The sequence below is a fragment of the Mercurialis annua genome, linkage group LG7 (genome assembly GCF_937616625.2).
Source record: "Mercurialis annua linkage group LG7, ddMerAnnu1.2, whole genome shotgun sequence".
NCBI classification, from domain to species: domain Eukaryota; kingdom Viridiplantae; phylum Streptophyta; class Magnoliopsida; order Malpighiales; family Euphorbiaceae; genus Mercurialis; species Mercurialis annua.
In genome coordinates this window covers 47,682,484-47,709,727 of record NC_065576.1, presented here as the reverse complement: position 1 = coordinate 47,709,727, position 27,244 = coordinate 47,682,484, and the positions used below count along the sequence as shown (strand labels likewise).

The window sequence follows — 27,244 nt, the reverse complement described above, 5'->3', positions numbered from 1 at the left end:
AAATTACAAAATTGCATCTCTTTTTATTATACTTTTATTTTCTAAAAATAAGGAATGCTACTACACATATTTACGACACCACTCATCCTTTACTTAGACTATACAAAGTTGGAATGTAAAATCAACAAAGCGGGACAGAAAAATACGAGTTTACGAGAGTTGGGGTGCATAGAAATATAGATGAATTTAAAACCGGCTAGCTGTCCAATCCGATTCCCCTTAAAAATGAAAATTTACTCCAACTAGACTGGACCAAATTGAACCAATTTGATCCAGACGGAACTATCGGTTGAACATGCGATTGATCGGGTTGAATTGGTGGTTCAACTAGTTAGACTCTGACCTATATTTAAATATTTTTAGGTGTAATTTATTTAGTTAGATGAACCGATAGTTGAACTGGTCGAACTAGTTAAACCGAAAATGGGTTACCTCACCGATTCTGTTTTTCAAATACTGGTAGGAGCCAACCAATCAAGCTTTGAGACTAAACAGATCTGAAGTGCATATATCGAATCGGGCCATTACATAAGTGGGTGAACAACCAAGATTGTTTTAATTTGGACTTTGGCGTCTCTAATTACGCGAGGCCCCATAATTCAAATTTTTCTAATTTTCAAAAAGATTCCTTCACGAGGCTATGCAACTATTAGTAGTAGTATTTTATATTTTTAAACATTATAGACACTTTGGTGTTTATTTCTATATAGACCTTTGATTTTTATTTATTTTGGTAACTGGTCCATTCATACTAGTTTAGAATACTAGTATTTTTTATGACTTGCAATATAGGGAGTAATATACTAAAATTAATTTTGAAAATATTTAAAATAGACTTGATAGTAATTGAATAAAAGTTGAATTCAAACTATTCGAATTAATTATTAGTCGAGTTTGAACACTATATCCGGCTCGACAAATTCATGAGTGTAATCAGTTTTATCATTATTTATAATTTTAAATATTAATAATAGAATTAATTTTTTATATAAATAATCGAGTCGAGTTTAATTAAATTGAATTCATTTTAAATATGTCAATCTTGAGTTTGACTTCCTAAATAACATCTGATCAAATTTGAATTATGTCGAGCTTTATCAAGGTTTTTTTTATAAAAATATATATTTCCAGTTAAATATTGATAAAAATCTGTTACATTTTTTTAACAAAAAAACACTCTTTTAAAAGATTATTTGAAAATTATTGGTAGATGACGTATTTTTACAAAAAAAAGTTTTAAAAAGATACTTTTGCAACAGTAAAAAACCAAAATATATTTTTATATTTAAAAAAAAAAGTGTATGGAGCGTAATTTTCTCTTAACATAAAGACAAGATAACATAATCCAATAATAAATCAAAAAAATAAAACTAAAAAAACTTAAAGAGTCATTAATCATTGATTTAAGGTTTAATCACCAAAAAACCCCACCTTTTAACCCCTTTTCAAATGCACCCTGACGTTGTAATTTTATCAGTTGCATCTTAATTCGCACCTTTAGTTTTCAATTCCACCCTCAATTACTAAATTGATCTCTTCTCCATTTGGGAAAAGTTAAAACAAGTCATCCATTTTTAAGTTTTTGTGTGGAAAAGAGTTTAAACTAGCAATTTATAAGGATTTTTATGAATTTTTTTCGAGTGAAAAAGACTCCAATTTAATTTTGATGGCGGAATTAAAATCCAAAGGTGCGAATTAGGGTGCAGTTGATAAAATCGCAACATCACGGTACAACTGAAAAAGGGCAAAAAGGGGAGGTTTTTTTGGTGATTAAACCTTAATTTAATGGTCAGATTTTGACAAAGAAACCAAATAAACAGACAGACATACAAAAAGCAATTCATTTACACACTTCACACTCTCACCTAAACATCTCCACGCGCGTCTCTATTTGTTCGCAACTCATCGTGTCACCTTTTAAGAGCGAGTACAATATTTTAATCTGATATACACGCGTGAAAAATAAGGACGGAATTTAAATCAAGTTTAATTAAGATAAATTATTTAACTTAGATTGTAATTACAAATTTAAACAGAAAATTTATTTTTCGAATTAATATTTATCACGACGACCCTTTTGTTCAGACAAAATAATTTCAGATCCTTTTTTTCTTTTTTCAATTTCCCTCTCTCAGCTTTCATTTGGAGGGAAAAAAAACTGAGTCCAAAAATCAAAAACTCAGCACCAAATTTCGTTGGTTTAATTTAAACTTTAAATCTAGGGTTTCAATAGCTTCTCCAACTTCTTTTCTTAATCTTTTGATGGATCTGTTTTTTTATTAAAATTTAATTTGTGATTTGCAGTTTAATTTCAGCTCCAAGTATTGATCTTATCTCAACAGGCAAGTTTTAATTTGCTGTATTTTTTAGTTTCATACTTAATTGTTTAGCTTGTGTGTACTGTTAGCTGTGTTTTCTTGGATTTTAATTTGTTTTTTGATGCATTTTCTAGTGTTTTTAAGTGATTGATTTTGGATTTTATTTAGTCTAGGGTTTCAATTTGTTTTGTTTGTTTGCTATCTATGGTAAGGTGTGTAATTGTGGTTTGCTGAATTAAATTAATTTAACTTGGCTTGATGTGTTTGGTCTTTGTTTGAATGTAGAATTTTGAAGTTCAAGAAGGGTTAAGTTTAAAATTATAAACTTGCAGTAGTTCAAATTGTGGAAGTCAAAGATTTAGACTTTGAAGAATTTATGAATGTAGTCAGTCAACTTAAGAGAATATACTGATAACCTTGCTCAAGTAATTTAAGTAGAAAACAATATAGTAGAAATCTATCATATCAACATGCTGTTGTATACTTAGGAGTTTGTTCCGATATTTTCCACACAAAAAATCTATGCAGCTATTCCGGCTTTTAAATTCGTGAAGTATGCAATGTTGAGCGTAGTAATAGATTGTTTTTTGTAACTAGGCAAATTATATACATATCTATATATTAGCTTTAAATCACTGTATTTGGTTGATTTAATCCATTTCATGCTGTTTTTCAGATTTTCATGTTTGCTTGGTTTTACTATTTGAATCGACGGTTTTACTTTTAGCTTTTTTTTTGACAATCTTCATTAAAACTCTTTCAGCAAGTATATTATAACAGCTATGAAGCTTCAGATACATGATTCAATATGTTCATTTTCATGTTCAATGTAGATTTTAATTTATGTTGACTTGAGGAAGCCTTCGATGATGTCCTATAATTATATTTCTAAATTGTTCTTATAGTTCCATGCTATACTTGTTGACAACTTTTGCTAATTGACTTGCCTACAATCTCTGGGCTATTATTTAGTCCTGTATGTTTTTATTTATGTTCTTTTTGCAAATTTGTCAAATTTTCAGTTTAAGCGGCTCAAGGCAACTTGGTAGGAGTACCTATTTGCTGTCTGTGACAACTTTCCTGTGGAAATGCCAACCAAGAAAAAACTAGCTGGCAGAAATACTTCTCGAGGGCATGGCAATCCCTTAATTTTAAAGGCTCAGAAGAAAGCTGCGGATAATGTACAAGCTGGTCAAAAGGCAGCCACAGTCCTCATTACATCTTCAACTAGAAAGCAGAGATGTGGTATGTTACCTTCTTTTAGTGGTATATGTAGGAATCTTGCAACGTGTGGAGTAGGGATGTGAATATTGGGTTAAAACCTAATGAACCAAACTGAAATTTCCAATTAAATTTTGGTTCAGTTTTTGGTTTTAGGTGTTGAGAAATTAGGTTTAGCCAGATTTATTGAGATATAGATCTATATAACATATGATTATATTCCAAATCCAGATACTGTTACTTTGCCCAGCGGCAAATTGATTAATTTCTTCTTGCAATGGAATGGGATTTTTCTACAACAGTATCAGTTTGAAAACCGGCACCTATAGTTCTTTATATCCGAAGACAAGAGGATTAAAAGAACTTCACAACATAGGGATTCAAACCAGGGTAAATCTACAACCACACTTGAGTGCTTACCATCTCAACCAAGTAGGATTATTTTAATAAAATATAGAAAACATATTATGATCTGTTTTTCCAGTTTGATTCAAAAAATTTGAAAAAAATGATCTATTAGAAATTTTTGGTCGGTTTTGTGACCCAACTCACTGATACGCACCCTTAGTGTGAGTGCTCTTTGGGCATGACTATATGGATAATGTGTTCATTTAATAACTGTATATGTATACAGTTATGATAACCTCCCAGTTATGTTCTCATTCTAACCTCTTTGGTACTGATGCTATACTTAAAGACAACAATATGTGTGCCAAATTTCTATATGAAGTTTGATTAAAAATTAACAAATGATACTAGCAAAGTAAAGCAATATGATTTTTTCCAAAACTTTCAGGGGGCACCCTTCAAAAGAAAACTGAGGAGTCTATGGCATCTATAGAGTTGAATACAAATTACAGTTCAGTGCATCATGAAACATCAAGTGCAGTTTCTATGTGTGATGAGGGGGAGCGTGAGGTAATTTCTAGCTCCACAACCTCATATTATTGCATTTATCTTATTGACTCTTGCTTTTGATTCTTCTTTGAGCTCCACAATCTTTTTGTGACATCTGATATGCTCATTAATTATTTATGATCAAATTTCATTGGTGTTGTTTAGTGTAATAGACTTTGGTGACATTTTTTATCAAAAGAATAAATACAATGAAAAGATGATGATTTATGTCAATACATTATAATTTTGTCATATGTTTTTTTGATTCATTCTGCAGGGCTATAATGATGAGCCTTGTATTTTTTCTCCTGCCTTTCACATACCTGAATTTCCTGGAGAACAAATTGCTTCTGGTGGTATGATATGAAAATAATACTTTTCTTAATGAAGTTACTGTATGTATTTGTGCATCCTTACAGTGTATCTGCTGCCTGAGCCCTTTTATTAATCATGATATTGTATGTTGTATTTTCAGTCAACTTCATTAAATTGTTTCGGAGTGGGGACCAGAAATTACACCAGGACAGTAGAATGTGCTACTCTCAAGTTGATCCTCAGGATGGTCCTGTTACTCGAGAAACATTGCTTCAGGATGGTCCTGTTACTCGAGAAACATTGCTATCTACTTCTGGAGAAGATGCTACTGAGCAATGCCATAATGACATAGGAATAGATATGAACAAAACATCCTCAATTTTTGGTGACACAACATCCTCCATTTTTGGTACAGGCACAGATACTGTAAATTCCTCTAATGGAGACTCAGTAGGTGGTGGTCTCTCATCTGAGGTTTCAGCTATATACCTTGCCATGAAGAACTCAAAATTAGAATGTGTTGACGAGTATGATCAAGATTGTATGTCAACTAAGGATGATGATGAGTGTGAAGAGCTTGATGACTTTGATCCTTTTTTATTTATAAAGAGCTTGCCTGACTTATCATCAGTTGTCCCCACATTTCGGCCACTTCTATTACCTAGAAAGACACGGAGCTGCCCTCCTACAACTCTGGTTCTAGACTTGGATGGTAAGAAAGTCAGCCTCTGATTTTCAATCTTTTTATTGAGTTTTTTTGATAAGTCGTGCAATGTGTCATCCTCATTCTGTTGTAGAAAGCACTGGTGTATTCTCTAGTGCTGTCCTTATGGTTTAGAGAGGTAGCAGTTATTATTTCTTGATCTATTTGTCCAGTTGTGGCATTTTTGTTTGGCATTATTTTGCTGTATTATATTTGTTGATACTCTTTAAACTTAATTGTGTTTATTAAATTGTTTTTTGGCAGAGACTTTGGTGCATTCGTCGCTAGAACCTTGTGATGATTCAGACTTCACATTTCCTGTAAACTTCAACCTTCAAAAGCATACAGTATATGTTAGATGCCGCCCATTCCTGCGGGATTTTATGGACAGAGTTTCTAGTCTCTTTGAGATCATTATATTTACAGCTAGTCAAAGTATTTATGCAGAACAACTTCTAAATGTCCTTGATCCAAAGAGGAAAGTATTCCGCCACCGCGTCTTCCGTGAATCTTGTGTTTATGTGGAGGGAAATTACCTCAAAGATTTGTCAATTCTTGGCCGTGATCTGGCACATGTTGCCATCATTGACAACTCTCCTCAGGTATAGCAGGAGCTAATGATTTTTCTGAGTTTTCCTACTTTTTTAATTATGAGTAATATTAGAAAGGGTTAATTGCAAAATTAATTATTAACTTCAGCGTATTGTAATTTTAATACTAATTCTCAGATTTGTCAAAATTAAATTTGTGATCTTTTTTCAATTACCCCTATTTAAAAAGTACATCATTTAGCTACACATTTACTACTTTAAGTTTTGGGAATAACATGTTATCAGTATTTTTGAGATCCAATTTGCTGATCAGGTTGCTTTGGAAATCAGTCTGAAATTAGAATCTCTGATTTGCTGATAAAATACTTTTTGATTCTGACTAATTAGACAGTTAATGTAGGGTTGTTCACTTGTCTTTTCTTCTCAGGCATTCGGGTTCCAAGTGGACAATGGCATACCCATCGAGAGCTGGTTTGATGATCGGTCGGATCAAGAATTGCTTTTACTGCTACCTTTTCTGGAGAGCTTAGTCGACGTTCAAGATGTCAGGCCGATAATTGCACAGAAATACAATCTAAGGGATAAGATTGCTGCCGCTGTTTATCCATCTTTAAATTCAATCAAGGGAGATCCTCTTGAAAGGTGAGCCGCCATGGAAATTTGAAGTTTTTTTTATGGCAGACTAAATTTGGTCCTGTACTAATTGATTTGAGGGAAAGCTCCATTGAATCTCCAGAGAATGATCTCAAATTTCCTATCAGTGGCTTGTTGTGGTTCTAACCAGATAGAGTGCAGAATGTGTTTAGAGTTTGTTCTAATTCTGCTCGAGAGTTGGATTTTTTATACGAAGGCATGTGATATTGCATTATAGTTTATGCAATAATGTTAGCCTGGATTCTGGAATAAATTTATTTCTAATTTCTCGGTATTGGTTTGGTTTAAATTTTTGAAAGAAATGAAACCTGTTTTAAAATTTCTTGAGTGTGATGAAGTGTCTATTTGGCAAGGAAATGTTATCAAAATATTGTTGTTTTCATTCCATTAAATGCATAAAAAATGGGAAATTATAAAAATGATATAAAACTGGCCAGTTTTGTTTTTCGTAAATTGCATTTTAATTTTTTTATGTGCTTCATGGTTTTATTCTATATGTTTATATTTTGCAAGTTACATATCAAAAAAAACGCTAAAGGTACATATTTCCGAGACTTTTGAAATGTATCAGTGATAAATTTTTGTATGGACAAAAATAAAAGATTAATAAGTTGAAAAAAATTATTTTTCAAATAAAGATGAATTTTTTAAATTTTAAATTAAAAGAATTTATACCCAATAAAGATTAAAAAGGAAGAACAAGCCAAGATATATGAACAATGTCCAAAAGCCAAGATATATGAGCCATGTTCTAAAATTAATGCTACGTGGTGAACTAGATTCATGTAAGTATTTCTTCAAAACCAGAGGAAGATGGGACTGTTACAATTTATATTATTTACTCCCTCCATTTTTTTTAGTTGTCACTTTAGGCAAATGTATTTTTTCAATAGTTATCCGTTTAGAGATTTAAGATGATTTTAATCTTTATTTTCCAAATTTATCCATGCCTAATAAATGACTCTATATTTTACTTTATAAAGCATTTATTAACTAGTGAGGTTATATTAGTATTTTTCTTTGTAATTTAAGACAAAATGAGCATTGTCTTGGTATGTGTAATTTTCTCTAAATGGACAACTAAAAAAAATGGAGGAAGTATCTTTTTTGGTTGTTGGAAAAATTACAAAATATGCAGTATTTCCCAAAAAGTTTATATATTTAATGCCTAAAAAAGTGTATAAAAATACGAAATAAATTTTCAAATGCCTAGAAGATTTTTACAGATAGTGCTGTACAGCCTGCAAGAAATTTGACTGGTTTTTCATTTTTTTCAGCGTACTACACTGATGAAACTCCTCTACTATGATGATGTGACTGTAAGTCAGCTAATCTTATACTTAGATGAACTATAATGGTTGCTGTTTTAACATTACGCCTGTTTTTTTAACTTATGTAAGTTTGACGGTTTAAGATATTATTCTAAAAAATGTTTGGATCTGTTTAAAATCCTTTAATTTTATGCTTTTGGCTATCCCTCAAGTATTTAACTGAGCTTTAAAATTGGAAATTATGATGTTTAAAAAAGTGATCACCAAATTTGTTATAATATCAGGCTAATCAATCTCAATAAAATGAATTCATAGTCGCACAAGTGGGTAAATACACTTCCTTCTACAAGCAGTCACCTTTTGTATTATGATTACCTTGTTAAACTTGTGATTGGTAGTAAAACGCCGATTCCCCGGTTGAGACCTAATTCGATCTTGATAAATTTCTCGTATTGGTATTTGCAGAGTTTGGATATAGAAGTAATTAGTTCCTATCTTGACAGACAAGGAATGTCTAGAGGAAGACACTAGCATGGTTGACCAAGGTAACATTTCAAATTGAACATTACAATCTTCACATTATACTAGCATGTTCTCTTTCTGTTTTAATTCGTTCTTACTGGATTTCAGAAATTATCGACAAGCTTGTGAAGCAAGGCGTTTAATCAAAAACCGGGACATATAGATACACCAAGAACAATCAAAAGGTTCCATTTCATATTAGTACTTCAACTTTATTTCCTTATTGTACATTCCAGTTTGTTGTAACACTGACACCGATTGTTGAATCTTTGGTATCAATTGTCGTGACCGGATTGGTATGCGCAGCGGAATCGAAACCATTCGGTAGGTATTTAATAATGAATTTGATCAACAAATAACAATATAGCAAAATAATAAATAACACAAGAGATTTACGTGGTTCTGTTTTAAAACGTACATCCACGGGCGAAAGATTCGAGCTATACACTAATCATCAAAAGGAGTACAAAATTGGTGGAGAATCACCAAATAGAGAACATCTCTAGTAAATATGTCCTTAGAAGAAAAACCCACAAAGTGTTTCTCTCTACAAGAAGCAACCCGAAAGGGTAAGAATTAACTTTTTATTCCTCACACCACACACCCTTTTTTCCCGTATTCACATCAATGTCTACATTGTGTGTTCGGTTTTGATATTTTCTAAAAGGTGAATAAGGTAGGCTATATATAATGAGTAAATAATCTATATGGCATTAGGAGTATTAATCCTAATTGGATTTATACTTTCTAATTAGCCAATGATAACAAAGTTATCTTTCTCCCAAACACTTCATTAATAGAGTCCTAATACAAATAAGAATTAGAATTCTAGGCATATTCCAACACTGTTCATACTTTTTAATTATGCGATGGAACTAAATACTAGAAATCGGACACTGAGTTTACTCTGGTGAAAGAGGAAATGGACGGCCAAGCAATCCCAAATGGCAACAAAGCTCCTAGAGTTGATGATCGGATGTACATAAAGGTGAGTTTTCCCGTGTTTCCGAGATTGTTTTAGTTTTCACCAACCAATTCAGTAATATTAGCATTTTTGAAAGAAGTATTATTAGAAGATGATGGATTTCTTGAAGCTGCTTCTCACAATTCATGCCCTTGCTTCAATTCCAGCAATTTCAGGCACTGTACCATGCTCTTCCGTTGAAATTTGTGACGGCTACAAAGCTTCCGAGCAAGTTAGATGGAGAGGCAAATCAGACAACAGTGTGCAAATTAATTGACAGAATGACCCGAGATGGTTACCTTGAAGCTAAAGGAAACCGTAGGCTATACGCAAGCAAAGCTGAAGCTATTTATTTTCATTGCCGTAAGCTATTAAATCGGACTAGAACACTCTTAAAATCCTCTTTGTTGAAGTTCCAACCTTTTGGTTACCCGTTTAACTCGAAAAATCTAGTTAGAATTTAATGAATTTTACGAGTTTTTTCATGATTTGATTTAGCTTAATTTTTCACTTTAAACTAAAATATTTATTCATTTCAAACTCAGACTGAATAGCGCAATTTATAAAACATATACTTTCTATTTTCTAATTAAATTACTCAATTAAGTAGATATATTAATATATAATATTTTATAGAGATTGTTTGAAATTTTGGACTAAATTCTTTCAAAATATTATATATATTTTTTGATTTATTATTTCAAAAATTTGTTATAATTAATTTATGTAATATGCAATTCCATTTTTCAACAATTTTATTAAATAATTTTTTTTTCTCATAAAATTACATAATTAATTATTAGATGTATTATTATTTTCAACTTCCATTTAAATTCCATTTCAATTCATGTTGAACTTCTAACCCTTCATTCTTTATTCTCACTGGTTTAATGGCTAAACTGGATTTGACAACATTGGTAAAAAAAGTAACAATTAATAATTATCACATTTGATTTGTTTTTCATTATTTTATTATAAAATATAAAAGTGAATCAATTAAAATAATAAATGTATATGAATTCAAAGATTAAAAGTTATTATAATAAAAAAATTATTAGATGTACTGAAACTCAAAACCGAGACCTCATGAATGCACCAGAGAGTTTTAGCCAATTGGACTAGGCTTCAAACTAGTATTATATTGTCTATATTATTAATGGTTTATATATATCAGTTTTAATAAATTATTATACTTTTTGCTTTAAAATATTGTTTTTAGTTATCTTTGTTTACTATTTCTATATAATTATTAAAAATTACAAAATCAACGAATCAAAATATCGAAATTATGTTTTTAAATATTCATTAATTGATTATAATTTAGATAAACAAAATTACTTATTTGAAATTAAAAATTAAGATCTAATATACCGCATATCCTTTGTCTTATCATTTATAATAATAAAAAAAATATAAAGCTAAAAAAGTTATTATCCTTCTATAGCACAACAATTTCAATTTAATATGCCACATGTTGTTCAACAAATAAGAAAAAGAAAATCCAAATTCTGTTTCTATCTCTCGTCTATCTCTCTTTTTCGTACCCTTTCTTAAACCTTAGTTTCCTCACCTGTAACTTTTAATAAAATAGATGGCTGACGGCGTGGAGGTAATGGGGCAGCTACGGTAGCACGAACCGCCGCAACTTGCCCCAACTTATCTCTGCCACTGAATGTTGATACGGGGAGGTACACAACGAGCATACAATTAGTATCATTGCGAAGATACCTCACATTGAGAACATTATATTGACACATTTGTTACACGAGGAGAAATTTCACTCTTATCAAGATTTTCAACATGATATAGCAACAACCATAATGATAGGGTTGATGTGTGAAGTCCAAAAAATTGTTAATAAAGGTGGCGACGACAACGTAGTGGGTGGAAATGACGGCGTGGGGAACGGTCCGGGCGGAAACGATGCCAACAGAAATGATAGGGTTGATGAGGTAGATAATAACCGTAACATTGATTTGGTTGTAAGATTTCCTCAGCAACAGAAATTTGCTTAACAACATGAGTTTCCTCAACAACAGGAGTTTACAATTGCTTATTTGCTACAAGAGGGATAATTCGACTCTTTTGACAAATTTATAAATGAAATAAGAACTGTAATAATGAATAATCCAGTTGTAAATTAAGAAATGTATGAAATTGCTGATACTCATGAATATAACCAAGCATGTATTGTTCTGTATATGATGACACTTGAATTAGCGTGACAAGAGGATGATTAGGAAGCAGAAGAGGGAGAGGAAGAAGAAGGAGCGGAGGACGAGGACGAGGAAGATGGACAGTAGAAAATATGGGAGATGGAGCAGAAGATATGTTTACAGAAGATATGCATAGAGACTAGCCTAAAGGATATGGTCCATAAGGTATTTTAGTATTATTGTGACATTGATACCGATTGTTGTAACTATGCTACCAATTGTCATGACCGGCTTGTGGCCTGATTGATATGCGTGATCAATAGATGTCTAACGGCGTGAAGGTAATAGGGCGGCTGTGGTGGCACGAACCGCCGCAACTCGCCTCAGCTTACCTCCGCCACTGAACATGGATATGGGGGAGGTACACAACGAGCATACCGTTAGTATTATTGTAAGGATACCTCACGTTGAGGACATTATATTGACACATTTATTACACGAGAAGAAATTTACTCTTATCAAAATTTTCAGCATGATATAGCAACAACCATAATGATTCGTCTGACTATCTATGCAACCAAGTATGAAATTGCTAATTCACGTTCTTATAATGCATCTGGTGAAAATATATATCTCTGGGCACCTGAATTAGCAGAGGAAGAGGCATAGGAAAATGAGGAAGAGAAAAAGGCAGAGAAAAATAAAGAAGACAGAGCCATGAAAAATCCAAGAGAAGGGGAAGAAGATAAGATTGTAGACGGGGGAGCAAATCATCCAGCTGGTATTAGGGTTATATGGCCTATTTTTATTGTTACTGTATATAGAGTTGTAGTTAATCTTCAACATTAGGTGCTCTTTCAATTTTCAGATACTATTCCCCTTGATTTTTTGAGTTTTGGTTTAGTAATAATTGTATGAAAATTGGAAGGACTTAATTGAATAAACTTTCTTTTATTTTTATTAAAGTGTAAATAGTACAACACTCTTGTTACCACTCTTACACACGTCACTTTGCACTCTCACCCACTTACTTGAAGCAATATTAACCTCTTTAGCAACGCCTTATCAAAATTATTATCTATTGCACATAAAAAGAGACGCACGGCTGTGTTAATGAGTGCTTTAAACTTAATTATCTCCCTATACATAATTAAGGAATTAAAATGGTGTTGTCAAAGGTAATTATATATTGAAGATGCACATTTTAAACCATTTTCTTAATTTTAGTTCATGAATGCTAATTACGTACTGAAGGTGCACATTTTAGCATGTTAAACTATATCATTCATCAAATTCACACATTGTTAAAAACCTCTAATTACTTTTCAATAAAAAATTCACTAACGATATTGGAGATCAACTACAACTCTATATACACTTGTAATCTCGTACTCGTTCTCTTTCTCTTAGCATGCTAATTCAGGCGCCAACATATACAAAACAGTACATGCTTGGTTATATTTATGAGTATCAACAATTTCATATACTTATTCATTTACAACTGGATTATTCATTATTATAATTCTTATTTCATTTATATAGTCGTCAAAAGAGTTGAGCTTTCCCTCCTGTAGCAAATAAGCAATTGTAAACTCATGTTGAGGAAATCTTACAACCAAATTAATGGTATGCTCATTATCTACCTTATCAACCCCATCATTTCCACCGACATCGTCTTTGCCCGGACCGTTCCCCACGCTGTCATTTCCACCCACTCAGTTGCCACCACCATCTCCGTTAGCAACTTTTTCTTCATCCTCATCCATCGCCTCACCTAATTCTTTGACTTCATTAGCGGCAACAGCAGCGTTTGCAGCATCTGCATCCATACACACATTTTGTAATATGCCAGCAGACATAAATTAGATCTTTGGACACCATGATATATTTGCAGTCCAATTGATAAGCACCAATAATTTCATACTCGGTTGCATTGATAGTCGGACTAATCATTACGGCTGTTGCTATATTATGTTGAAAATCTTGATAGAAATTTTTCCTCGTGTAACAAATGTGTCAATATAATGCCCTCAACGTGAGATATCCCTACAACGATGTAAATCGTACACTCGTTGTGTACCTCTCTTATATCCACATTTAGTAGTGGAGGTAAGGTGGGGCGAGCTGCGGCGGCCGCCCCACCTAACCGTCGAGAGCCCTTAGGAGGCATGTTCGTGTCACCGTAGCCGCCTCATTACCTCCACGTCGTCAGCCATCTATTTTGTTAAAAGTTGCAGGTGAGAAAACTAGGTTTAAGAAAGGTGGAAAAAAGACAGGTATACAAGGGATAGAAAAGAAATTTAGGTTTTTTTTTCTCATTTGTTGAAACGACATCATTTAGGAAATGTGGTAAATTAAATTGAAATTTTTGTGGTATAGAAGGATAAGAACTTCTCCTTCATCGTCATTTATCGCCTCAGCTGATGCTTGATCTTCAACAACGGCAACCGCGTCGGCTGATCCGCATCCATGCATACATTTTGCTACAAATATCAGTTAACCAAAATTAAGTCTTTTGACATGATAATTTATTCACAGTCTAGTAAAAAGTTAACAACCACTCTCAAACTTTCTCTAATTACCTAATAGTATTTAAAACCTTTTATCCCTAGAGTTAAGATAGAAGCTCCTAAAAAATTAATAAACAACCCATGAATTTAAATAACGGCCGTTACGTAACGTAACGGCCATTATTTACAGGTTTTCAGACTCTCCGTTACCTTTATAGTCAATATGGAACGGTTAAAAAAAATTGTAAGACAACGGCCGTTACCTCCGCTACTTGAAGGTAACAGTCGTTTTGTTGTTCCGTTACCTTTAGATAACGGTCTCAAAAGTAAAATTTAAACAGAACAAGAAGAGGAGAAGGACATAAATCTTCATCCGAGAACAGCTCCGGCCTCCTCCTTTTGATACTTTCATTTTCTTTCTCAAATTCTCACTCTCCCGATAAAAGATTTAGTGACTTTTCCCAAGGTCAATTTATACTACTCATGACACATGTAGCCCCCCCTGCATGTATTATTAGTGCATTATCTTTGTTAATGGTGAGGTGTCAGTGGTTAGCTCTAGCCGTCTCTCCCTTTTGAAAAATCTCTCAAACTCAAACCCTAGTAAGTTTTCTTTTTCTTATTCATTTGGGGGTGGTTTTTGGCCATTTTTTTGCCAAAAATCACCTCACCAATCTCTCAAATTTTGTTTTTGTATAGTTTTTATCTTTAGTTTTCGAATAAAGTTTCTTTCTTGGTCAATTTTGGTCTAAATTTAGAAATTATTTTCTACCATAGTCTTTTAATTGAGATTAGATCTAATCTAATCGAAATTAAGAGTAGTTTTTTCATCTTTAGAGATGAAATTGTTTTTTGCGGTGCAAACGACTTGGATCTCTGAAACAATTATAGGCAGCATCTTACGACGGATTTCATCAAGTACAGGTATGTTTTGCGTCAATATCGATGATGTTTTTAATTTTCAAGAGAACAGATGTATCACAGAAGATGTGATCAGCCGTGCATTCGAAGTTAGACTTCTTTAGAACGTTCAATAAATCTACATTTTATCATTAGATCTAGTTTTAGTTTACAAATTTGGGTGACCTTGGTGGTTAGTTTAGCCCTAGTCGATGACTGTATTTTTACAGCTCTCATCATCTTTTCTAGAATAGTTGACTCAGTATGTTGAGAAACCATTCATGTAATTTTCGTTATTATTAATGGAAATTTTAGCCTTTGTTAAAAAAAAAAAAAGAAATACTATAGTCTATACTATACACTTAAATCTGGCAAAAAAAAAAATACTATACACCTAAATATATTAGTTAAAACATATATTTAATTTAAAAAATCTAAATTCAAATCTATCAATAAATATTAATTAAATAATTATTTGAAAAATACATATAAATAAAGCAAACATGACACTTTCTTTTCTTTTTCTATTTATTTTAATAATCTAAATTTCAAATAATAATACATCAAAATCTTTTTTCTTTTTCTTTAAAAAATAGAAAACCAAATAACTAACATGAAAAGGAATTCATTAAGCTAACATGTTATACTCCTTAAAAAAACTAAAATATTTATGTGATTTTTAAAATTTAAAAGATCAACTGATTTTTAGAAAAATATATTGTAACTGTAATATAATTATAAATAAAGTATGTATTCTTTCATAGTTTTTTTATTAGATAATTGTATAATTAAATGTCATTTTAATCCTGTCAAAATCTATTAATTCTATGTACTTTATAATTTTTTTTTTAAAAATTGCGTTCCGGTAGACCGTTACACAACGTTACAGCCGTTACCAATCCGTTACCGTTATGTAAAGCCGCGACCGCGACTGCGGCCGTTACCGCGATTTAAATCCATGAACCAACCTATCACTCCTACAAATAGGAGAGGCCACATCATATTGTATACTTATATAAGAAAACAGAGAAAATAAAGTGAGTGTGTGAGATAAGTGAATTGTCAGTTGGATATGAAAATATGGAAAACATCTTGAATATGATAATATGTAGTTTCGTTGTATGGTAAATCTCAATGTATTTGAGAAATTATGTTCCTCAAATTGAAATGAACTAAAAAGAATTCCAATCCAATATTTTATCCTTGCATTGGCTTCTTTTAGGCAATGTGTTTTTCTGCTTGTAAAAAATGACCTAATTCTATAAAAAATGATAAATAATTTCATGCCAATCTTTAATTATACAGTTATACTATTTAAAAATATTATAGAGAAAATTGAAGAGCACTTTTGCTATGTTAATGTGATAAAATGTAGGCTTAAATGCACCAAAAATCACAAACTTTTGCGTGTCTTTAATATTTAACATAATATTTTAATTTTGGCATATATTTAACATGAATTTTTCAAATTTTTTTAATTAAGACCACGTATGTGTTTCCTTTAAAAAATAGTGTCATTTTACATCTAAAACGGTGCCGTTTTAATCTAAAACGTTGTCGTTTTACATCCAAAATGGTGTCAGTATCTTTAATTGCAAAATTTTGAAAGTTCGTGTACTTTTTTGCCAAAATTAAAAGATTATTTTAAATATCAAAAACACGCGAGAGTTGGTGATTTTTGGTGCATTTAAGCCTAAAATGTAATAAAACTAGATAAATAGCAAAATAAATTCAATTTTTTTAATGCCTTATTGTTATTTTAACCGAAATTTTAATATTTTTTTAAAAATTCACTTAAATCTATAAAAATTAATTACTCTTACAATTTAGTTTTAAACAAATTTCCATATATTTATGTAGATCGACAGACTTTCATGGCGCTTCACTTTATTTTGAAAGGTTTTGTAAAATTCCACAAAAGTTTATAATTTCAATTAGTTATACAAGATTTCACATGGTTTCATAGTTTAATATGATTACATACAACTTATAAAAAAATTATTACTCCCTGAACTTTGCATAAAAGATCAAAAGCCAGTTTCAAGGCTTAAAAAAACGAACTTGACATTTGCCACGTTTTACCCCGTCAGTTTCAAATTGTCTAATAATTTTCTACCACATCAGCTCCAATATGTATAAAATATTCAAATCATTTTTAACAACTCATTTTAAGAGGTAAAACAAGTCAGAATATTATATCTGTGATATTTCTTTTTAAAATAAGTATGAATTTTACTTTAATTGATCTGTCGTACCAAATTTAAAAAAAGATGCATTTTCTTACGTCTTCAATTACAATTTTATATCAAAAAAAAAAACAAATACTAAATGAACCGTGCATGGCTAAAGTACAAAGAAAAAAAAATATAGATTGAATATTTACCGTGCTTCTGGACATGCTATGTCCAATAACGTACTCAATTCGATTTATATTCATACTCTCCATTATGTTTTGCCTATATCGGCTCTCACTTCGCACTTTAGTTATGGTTAGCTACATACCAACTATGTTTGATGTATTATGCTTGCTTATTTAACGTTAGTGGGTATGTAATATGTATATTACTAATAATAATAAGAAGAAATTATAAAAAAAAATAGAATGTGAAAATGTTTAAACTTCCGAAATAGCGTTCGAGTTTTATGACCGGATTACAGTAGAGAAAATATACTCGGGAAAAGAAAACATAAAAAAAGTTCAAACATTAATTGAGAAAACAACAATGATTCTGGGCACTCACTTCAACAGCACAAGATCATCAAGCTTCAAGCTGACAGTGGACACTTCAGAGCTTTCCACAACATCATTACCATCAGTCTTCCCAGGCTTTCGAAATTTTTCAAGCTCATCAGAAGTTGGTTTGATGTTCTGAAAACTAATTGAATTTATCGACACTGTTTTAACCAAGAACCCGTCTTCAAATATCATCCCATCAATAATTGCATAACAATTGCCATTTCTTCGCTCCACATGAATATTTAGTTCGCTGAGAACAATACATAGTAGTAAGAAAAACAATTACTTAATCAAATTACGATTTAGTGGAACTATAATGCTAAGAGAAAGTGTAAAATAATCATTACCTAGCTTCATCTACATTCATAAACCGTGGCGGGGGTAATAAAGCCTTCTCTTCGGCAACCTCTCTTCCCTCCTATAAGTAGTTTCAGAAGACGTTCGAAAATTAAAAAGAAGAAATTCTAAAATATCTAATAATTATGGAGGAACAATGGAAGCTAATCCTCTGGCAGTTTTCAATAATATAACAAGTGATAAAATGAGAGATAAAACACTTAATGCATATGATCTTTTTGTCATTTGTTCAAAAACAGATCAGAAACAATATTCTGACAATGTTTACCAACAAAATGTAAAACTAGTTCAAATAAAGTGACCCACGCTACTCTTACGAATAAACATAAAATTCCTATTACCACAAAGTCTATCATGATCAAGTAGCAGAAAATTAATGTAAATACCAGTTTATTTGCAAGAGCCTGTAAGTCAATCCTTGGAATTAACTTCACTGTTATTTTTTCTCGCGCATGATCCACAAGTACTACCTTGAGAAAAAAGAAATAGACAGAAGCTTTAAAAGAGAAAGAGTATGAAACACCATAACAACTAAATAACGTTATAAAGTATACTCTAGCAAGATCTCCTTTGTATGTTCCAGTCTTCATTCTAACCCAGCGACACCCTGAAAGACCTGGTACCTTTCTTCCAGCTGAAAGAAAACCAGCCCTTCCTTTAATTGGGACCGGCGTTATATTCTGCGCATCTAAGTTATGAAAACCTTTGCATGCCTGGAGCAAAACAAAATCATTCATTAAGTTAAGCTACATGTCATTGGAAGACATCGAAATTAAACTCCATAAACAAAAGTTATACCATTGGCATACCTCCCTCACATGGTCCTTCTTGTCTGCTCCAACAAAGATATAGTTCTTGATATGAGCAAGCTTAAAAGCAGAACGGATTTGCAACTCGGCTCCTTTATCAGTATACTTTTGCATAAGCCCAACAGCTGTTTCTCGTGCACAACCACTCTGGTGTACATTCAAGCACAATTTCACAGAATTGAAAATCGAAAAATGTTTTAGAAGAAGATTCAAACATGAAAAAAAATCATAGCAAAACTATAAAAACGTACCACACATTTTACCATCCACAACTTTGGATCCTGAACAGATGGAAAATGAGATTGTGGCCTCGCGTCTGATATTAATCACATCAGTAAGAAAAATAAACTCACTAAATGCAACATTATTTTGGCAAGCATAACTCGAGTAAATTCAGCAGACGTCTCTTCTAGACCTAAAGGCACCTACGATAGAATTCATCCGAATAGAATCTAGAATAACAAGGCAATGACTTGATTAAATAATAACTTCAAAACTTAAACATTTAACAAGCCACGACTGGTGATCAATTTTGCAACGGAAACATAATAATAAGATCCTATTAACTCACTTTAAAATCCTAAATAGATATATTTCATCTCTAAAAAAGGTCCCCTTCTAAGACCTCATATAATTCTTCCATATATCTACTTCTAATAAAATCACCAACTTCCAGTACTGCTACAGCATAACTATTTAAATAATTAACTGTAGTGACATTTATCAATTCTTTGACCCTGAAATTCAATTGCTAAGATAGCCAAAAACATTTATAAATTACCAGGAATTCCAAACCCTAATTTCACAAACCCTAACCCTAATTCAAAAATCAAATCAGAGGTTAAAGTAATTGCATACACACGAAGTAATTGTGACATGTTTTCACAAAATATCAGAGTAGACAAAGTGAAAATTATTCGGTGAAAGCAAAGGATCAAAGTCAGTACTCACCGAACCTAATTTCTCCGTCAAACCTCTCGCCATCTTCGCGACGATCCATATTTGATAGATTTTCCTCGACCAAAAGTTAAAGATTTGGGGGGTGCAATTTTGTAAAACTTTAGAGTTTCTATTGTGGAAATATTCGGAAAATTCTTACATATGCATGGAGATATGCACATTTACCACATCATCCTTGCTAATGTATCATGGATGGACAGCTTAATTGAAGGCTTTATTGTCATTTAATAATTAATTATAAAATTAAAATAAATATTCAATTTTCTTTTGAAAAAGGGGCAAATATGCCCCTAATGTTTGGGGTCAGGAGCAAATATGCAGCTAAAGTTTAAAAAAAGACAAAAAGCTCCTAATGCCTTTAAAAATTTGAGCTCTCGGCGGTGAAAATTTGTAAAACTTCCGAGTTTCTACTGTGGAAAGGCAAAAAGTACAAAAGACCCTTGTAGTTTTCACAATAATACAATTAACTTTTTTATTTTTTTAGGCACAACTAAACCCGTTTTGTTTTCAAATAGTCCTTTCGTCAAACACCATTAAAATACTCGTTAATGGATGACATGCCTCTTATAATTATAATTAAAAAAATTAATATTTAAAATATTTACCAAAAAATTTGAGGGGGTAAGTGTCCAGAAAGTAAATTAAAAGAGTTTATTTTTTGATTTTAAATAAAGAGAGTTTAGTTGTTCAATTTTAAAATATGAGAGCTTAATTGTATTCAAAAAATTAAAAAAAATTCATGTGAACTTTCAAAAAAATAAGCCCGGTTCGAATTGGACCGAACATGGACTTTCTTAAAAATACAAAAGCTCGATAAGTCCGGTTCAAATCCGGTCCAAACCCGACTCGAAGCCGGCCATGAACATATCTAACTATAACTAAAATGAAAAAAAATGAAAAATAGGCTAGATTTCGAAATTTTGATCTATAGACGAAAAAAATCGAAACATTTGGGTATTTTTGGACTATTAAGCCTATTAAGAAAGGCCTAATGCCTTAAAAATTTCCAACCTTTTAACCCCTTTTCAATTCTACCTGACGTTGAAAACTTGTCAATTTTACCCTATTTTGCATTTTTGTGTTTCAATTGTACCCTGAAATATTAAATTAACGTCTTTCTCATTTGGAAAAAATTTAAAAACATTCTCCATGTCTAGCATATATTAATTGTATGTTTTTAACATTTATTTAAATTTAGTTAAATTAATTAAGAATTTAAATTAGTGTTAATTTGATTATAGTTTTTAGTTAGTTTTTAAAAATAAAGGACTTATTTGTACTTTTTTGAATAAAAAAGATTTTAATTTCATCTTTAGACTTAGTTAATTGAATGATTTTATCATTTAAGTAAAAAAAATTAATAAAAATTAAAAAATTAGGGTACAATTGAAAACGGAAAATTCAAAAGTGGGTAAAATTGACAACTTTTCAACGTTGGGGTGGAATTGAAAAACAGTTTAAAGGTGAGGGATTTTTGAGTGATTAGGCCATTAAGAAAGGAGCATAATTTCCTCTTTTTCCAACTGAGAAGGGATATTTACGTTGCACTCTATATATATTGCAATAACAGAAACTCTGAATTTTGAGACGTTCCCTCCATTCTTTAACCTTTGATGAAAGAATTTTGATAGAAGAATTGGAAGAAGAAGAAGAAGATAAGAATGTCAGATTATATGGACGATGCTGAGGTTGATAAAGAGGGTAAGTACTTTGTTCTTCTCTGATTTGATTTTGTGAATTAGGGTTAGTATTTGTGAAATTAGGGTTGTAGGATTCAGAATTCTAATGTTTGTGGCTATTGAATTTCAGAATTGATGATAAATTGTGTAAATAGCTATGTTGTAGTAGTAGCAGTTGCAAGAAACGGAATGACAATCACTATAGCTGTATTTTTTTTATCTAATAACCAGACCGAGTCTGCTAACCCTGCCCCTGGCGCGAAGTTTCCGCTTCTTGTTGAGGCTCATGTGATCATTTAGTAGGCTTTAATCAGTTTCATTTCCATACACGTTGTTATAGTTATGTCAATTTTATCGAAGTGAAATAGTTATTCAAATGTGAATTTTCCTTTGCTTTTAAAATGGAAAACTAGGCCTCTTTTATTAGTTAAGAATTGAATTGGACTCATTGGAAAAGTGTGGCTTGCGTAATTGCATTGCTGATTTTATTGTTGATAATGGAGCTGATCTACCTGATGAAGATGATGGTAGAAGGGTTCACCGGGAGGATGGACAAAAAGACGAGGAAGCTCTAGATAGAAGCATTAAAGCAAGGTATGCAAGGTCAAGTCACATGGAATATGAGTATGACGAAGAAATGGCAGAGGTGGTGCAACAAGCTCTTTCTCCATCTGTTCAGGATCCAAAATTATGGATTGTGAAATGTGTGGTATGTTTTACAGTTTTGCTATGATTTTTTTGTTTCATGTTTGAATCTTCTCTTAAAATATTTTCAATATCAAATCTGTGAAATTATGCTTTAATGTACACCAGAGTGGTTGTGAACGAGAAGCAGCTGTTCGCCTTGTGCAAAAGTGTACTGATAAGGGAGCTGGGTTGCAAATCTGTTCTGCTGTTTACCTTGATTATTTCAAGGACCATATCTTTATTGAAGCAGACAAGGAGGCCCATGTGAGGGAGGTATGCCAATGGTGTATAACTTATGTTCATGGAGTTCAATTTTGATGTCTTCCAATGACATGTAGCTTAATGAGTGATATTTTTTTGATCCAGGCATGCAAAGTTCTGGGTAATTTATATGCGCAGAAAATAGCACGGGTTCCAGTTACAGATTTGCTTGATTGTCTCTCATCTGCAAGCAAGGCACTAGGTCCTTCAAGGGATATGTGGGTTAGAATGAAGTTTGGATCATACAAAGGAGACCTTGCTGAAGTATACTTTATAACTTTATTTAGTGGTTGTGGCGTTTCAAACTTTTTCTCTTTTTAAGCTCATGTCTGTTTCTGTCATTTTGTTTTTTCACAAGGTAGAAGATGTGGATGATGTGCGACAGAGAGTGACAGTGAAGTTAATTCCAAGGATTGACTTACAGGCTCTTGCAAATAAACTGGTATTTACATTTTCCGCTACTTGATCATGATAGGCTTTCTGGGAGTAGGAATTTTATGTTGATCTGTTAGAGTAGGGGGGTGGCTTTATTTGAACTCGTGCTGTTACATTTTGTTTGTAAACATTGTCACAGTTGTTTCTGATCTGCTTTTTGGCAAATGACAGAAAGATCATACGCGTCAAGTGTTTATCTCCCTTTTTATCACTTATTATATTATAGAAAGCTGCCACAATATCATTTTCCACTGTTCCTTCATAATTATTGGATATTTTAGAATTTCTGCTTTTCAATTTTAGAACATCTTCTGAAACTTTTTATAGGAGGGCAAAGAGGTTGCCAAAAAGAAAGCTTTTGTCCCCCCGCCTCCGCCACGGTTTATCAATGTAGATGAAGCTAGGTAATGATTATTTTACACTTTCTCTTAGCATTTCAGTTCCATTGAAATCGTGTTTTGATTAAGTAATTGTTTTTTTACTTCTATGTATTGCTCTCAGAGAACTACATATTCCTGTGAAACGAATAAAGGACGCTATAAGTGGTGATTATATTGTAATAATTGGTGGGATGATGTTTAGAGACGGGTTCTTGTATACAACAGTGTCGATGAAATCAATTAGTGCTAGGAACATCAAACCAACTCTTGATGAACTTGAAAAATTTAGAAAGCCTGGGGAGTATGATGGCGATACTGTCACGAAGCGTCACTTTGTCAAGGGCGATGCAGTTATTGTCGTCAAGGGAGAATTGAAAAACCTTAAGGGATGGGTAGAGAAAGTTGATGAAGAGAATGTACATATTAGACCTGATATGGAGGACCTTCCGGTAAGAATTGTTGGAAGAGATCTGTATAAGTTTTATCCTGTGTATTTTTTGTTTCAATTTATAATTCTGTTTCAACTGTTTGTTTTCAGAGAATTATTGCGGTCAATGAGAAGGAGCTTTGCAAGTATTTTGCACCGGGTAATCATGTGAAGGTTGTATCTGGTACCCAGGAGGGTGCAAGTGGCATGGTTATTAAGGTTGAGCAGCACGTTCTCATCATTTTGTCGGATACGACCAAGGAACATGTGAGTGATAGTTTTCATGTGTATGGTAATTGAGTTTAAAAGGAATAGCTGTGTATGGTAATTATGCTTTGCTATTTTCAGATCCGTGTTTTTGCTAATGATGTTGTGGAAAGATCTGAAGTGACCACTGCCATCACGGAACTTCGAGATGAACTTCATGATCTTGTGCTGTCAGAGTGAGTGTTATACTTCCAGAAAAATTGCTGTTTTCTCAATTAATGGTAGGGGTTGTTAATATTTTTTTTTCCCAAGTATACTTTCTCTGCTGTCAATGAAACTAGTACCGAACTCTTGCGATGCTTCGGGTTATCCGGTTGTAAAACTCAAAACACTATTTTGAAAGTCCAAATCAGTTAATATCGTAAAAGTACGCATATCACAGACTCTCATCAGTCAAATTTTATTTTCTTTGATAATTTTTTGTGACTGCTATTATTAGTAATATATACATACCCACTATGTTAACTGAGCAAGCATCTACAATTAACTCTTTGAAAAGATTGAAACTTTTTATCATAAAGAGTTTAACAATATAACTTTTCAGTGAATTCTTTTAATGTTTTAGCCAAGTCCTTCATTGTACTTTAATGTTGTTTTTTGTTACAAGATGAGGCAAATGCCTAAAACCAATTACATGTGAGTGTTTCAATTATACGAAACACCTCGAAGGTCATGACTAATCCAATAAAGCAAGTTAGACGAAGGATTATCGTGATAAACAACACAAAAGCTCTGAGACGAATTAAGCGAAGCAAGGTGATCGGCGACAAATTGCTTCGCTATAGACGTCCCTCACGAGCAACCCAATCCCGATTGAGCAGAGCCCGCTGCTGTAATCTTAAATTGATTTCCAGCTACACTATTATTGTTCATAGCGTCCACCACATTCTTATTATCCACTTTCAACATAATTCTTCTAAGACCCAGGTCCCGAGCCAAGATCAAACCATGATAAACTCTACACACTCAGCTTCAAGCACAGATCATATACCTAGCGTCACCAATCTAGCCCTGTGCTTGAAGATTTGAACCATCTGGATTAAATTTGGTTATGAAAACCCATTTCAGGTTAATTGCCTTTTTGTCCTTGGGCAATTCTATCAACTTCGTCAAAGTGAACATCTCTACTTAGCACAATTTTCATTCTGCTTAAATATCTTTTGTGCTAAAGACCAGTCTCACCAATCTTGGCTCTAAAGATACGGCCTTCAACTAAATCAAGCTTCAAATAAAAGCTATTCCCACTCATATCAATTTTTGCTAACTCTGTCCCATATATATTAGTGATAAAACAACAAAAGAATCTGTATATCCATTTTTTAGCTTTTGTGCCACACTAAGAAGATTTTGATCTAATTCTGGAATGTAAAGAACATTATTGACAAATTTTGTACCTTTCTTGGTGCTATTCCTTTTCGTTTAGCCTGTATAACTTCACCATTTCCAAGCTTGACCTTTGGTTGAACTGATCTATCAATTGATAGGAACATGGTCATGTGGCTGGTGCAGCCACTATCGATGAGCCAAGTATTGGGTTCGGGTGAACTGAATGCTTGTGATGCTCATCATCTTTATTGTCTTCTTCAGTCACATCTGCACGTTGTTGAATCTGCAGTTGATGTTATTTTTTCTTTGCTCTGCAAAATTTCTCACTATGACCAAGTTTATCGCAGAAATTACAATGAAAAGGAGGTTTATCTTTATGACAACAATCCTTCTCAGCATGGTTAGTTCGTTTACAATGAGAGCAGGAGGGAAAATTACCTTTTCTTGAAGGTTCTTCAGCTTTCCCATTGAATGATTGTAATTTGCTCTTGTGCACGAAGCTTGCTGATAACCAGCGTAATAGCTGGACAAAGCATCATATTAGAAATAAGCAGTCATGAAGTATTTCGCGGAAGCTACCTCTTTCAGGTACCTACGAGCTTAATTCTGATGGATCCTTCAATAAGAATTCTGGGCAAGGTTATGCAGGTGGTCTTATTAAAGATGATCAAGGTAGATGGATTCGCGGTTTTGCATTTAATATCGCCATAAAGCTTATCGAATAGATTTTTACCGTAGTCCAACTCGTTTCTAAGAGCTCGAATAGATTTTCTAAGGTGTTGGCTATTCAACAAATGATAGCTAACTTCTCTGCATTATACCATGATATTTGTGGTGTTACTGGTGTAAGCTATGACAGAGTTGTAGTGAATTAGCCTTCAGAGGAGTGCTTCTGCCTTGTAACCAAAAAAAGAAAGAAAACAATGCTACTATTTCAATTCCATTAAATGCAAATTATTATTGGAAAAATATGAAATTATTTTAAAAAAGTCTATTTTCTTTAAAAAAAGTTTTAAGTCCATTTTTTATCTTTATTCAAAACTTTTTTTTTCATTTTGTACTTTTTATTTTACTAATAAAAAAATTTCAAAAAGCTTATACTACTTACATCTCTAATAAAAATATACAAATCAAAATTTTTTAGTACTTTTAAAATGAGCCTCGAGAAATATTATAAGGAAACACATTTCAGTTTTAAATTGTCATATTTTTTTTTATCAATTAATCCTTTGAATTCAATTTTACCAAATTTATGGAGCAAAGGATAATTGATCATTTTTTTATTAGTTGATCATAAATTGGACTAATTGACATAAATCAACAAATCCAGGGGAATTAATCGATAAGAATATAAGTGTTGTTTCGAGAGAAAGTTTTGATTTCTTCGTTTCCGAAAACATAAGATAGTTTTCGGTATTTAATTTTTAATTTTTATTGTTGTTTTCTTTTTCAAATAGATCAATTGTCCTATTTAGTTGCTTTTCTTAATATTTTATATCAGTTAATTAATGACGTAATCCATTTAATTTATCTTTGAATTATTAAAAATATTATTTTAACGTTAATTTTTATAAATCTATACTATATTGATAATATCAATGTGTATTCGGGGTTTCGGTTCGGTTCGGAAGTGGAATTATCAAAACCGATCGGTTTTTTAAGAATTTTAAAACCGGTCGGAACTTTGCACAAAAAAATCGGTTCGGTTCGGTTTTATCGAAATAGAAAAATAATTCTTTTTTCTTTAAATTTTACCCCAAATAAAAATAAAAAAAATAAAAAAATTAAATATAAAATTCAAATGTAAATCAATTGTGATGTTTTACACACAATAACACTTAAATATTAAAGAAAATAGTATTATTTTTTAAAAATAATAGTAATATTTCTATAAATTAATTAATAAATTTTAAAATATTGGTTTTTTCGGTTTTTCG

General features: G+C 32.2%; 3 protein-coding genes across 6 annotated transcripts; 2 read left to right on the top strand and 1 right to left on the bottom strand.

Moving 5' to 3' along the window:
- Positions 1-2,079: 2,079 nt before the first annotated feature.
- On the top strand, positions 2,080-6,933 carry LOC126656142 (uncharacterized). Of its 2 annotated transcripts, none has more exons than XM_050350628.2 (7): positions 2,080-2,342; positions 3,341-3,563; positions 4,336-4,457; positions 4,714-4,792; positions 4,912-5,463; positions 5,719-6,056; positions 6,433-6,933. In XM_050350628.2, exons 2-7 carry the CDS (start codon positions 3,407-3,409, stop codon positions 6,649-6,651), a joined length of 1,467 nt encoding a protein of 488 aa, XP_050206585.1. In that variant the 5' UTR covers positions 2,080-2,342; positions 3,341-3,406; the 3' UTR covers positions 6,652-6,933. The 2 variants fall into 2 exon arrangements, with proteins under 2 accessions (XP_050206585.1, XP_050206586.1); XM_050350629.2 differs by lacking the exon at positions 2,080-2,342 and adding an exon at positions 2,848-2,871.
- Positions 6,934-17,571: 10,638 nt separating this feature from the next.
- On the bottom strand, positions 17,572-20,003 carry LOC126656144 (putative transcription elongation factor SPT5 homolog 1). 2 transcript variants are annotated; one of them, XM_050350634.2, is made up of 7 exons: positions 19,837-20,003; positions 19,137-19,201; positions 18,886-19,032; positions 18,700-18,789; positions 18,463-18,546; positions 18,067-18,137; positions 17,572-17,969 (listed from the first exon to the last, which is right to left on the bottom strand). In XM_050350634.2, exons 1-7 carry the CDS (start codon positions 19,883-19,885, stop codon positions 17,720-17,722), a joined length of 756 nt encoding a protein of 251 aa, XP_050206591.1. In that variant the 5' UTR covers positions 19,886-20,003; the 3' UTR covers positions 17,572-17,719. The 2 variants fall into 2 exon arrangements, with proteins under 2 accessions (XP_050206591.1, XP_050206590.2); XM_050350633.2 differs by having other exon boundaries at positions 18,631-18,789; positions 19,837-19,996.
- A 1,386-nt stretch (positions 20,004-21,389) lies between these two features.
- On the top strand, positions 21,390-24,355 carry LOC126656143 (putative transcription elongation factor SPT5 homolog 1). Of its 2 annotated transcripts, none has more exons than XM_050350630.2 (9): positions 21,390-21,546; positions 22,028-22,233; positions 22,338-22,484; positions 22,578-22,736; positions 22,831-22,914; positions 23,235-23,311; positions 23,409-23,736; positions 23,826-23,981; positions 24,063-24,355. In XM_050350630.2, the coding sequence occupies exons 1-9, from the start codon at positions 21,507-21,509 to the stop codon at positions 24,159-24,161; spliced, it is 1,296 nt and encodes a 431-aa protein (XP_050206587.1). In that variant the 5' UTR covers positions 21,390-21,506; the 3' UTR covers positions 24,162-24,355. The 2 variants fall into 2 exon arrangements, with proteins under 2 accessions (XP_050206587.1, XP_050206589.1); XM_050350632.2 differs by having other exon boundaries at positions 21,392-21,546; positions 22,046-22,233.
- Positions 24,356-27,244: the final 2,889 nt, after the last annotated feature.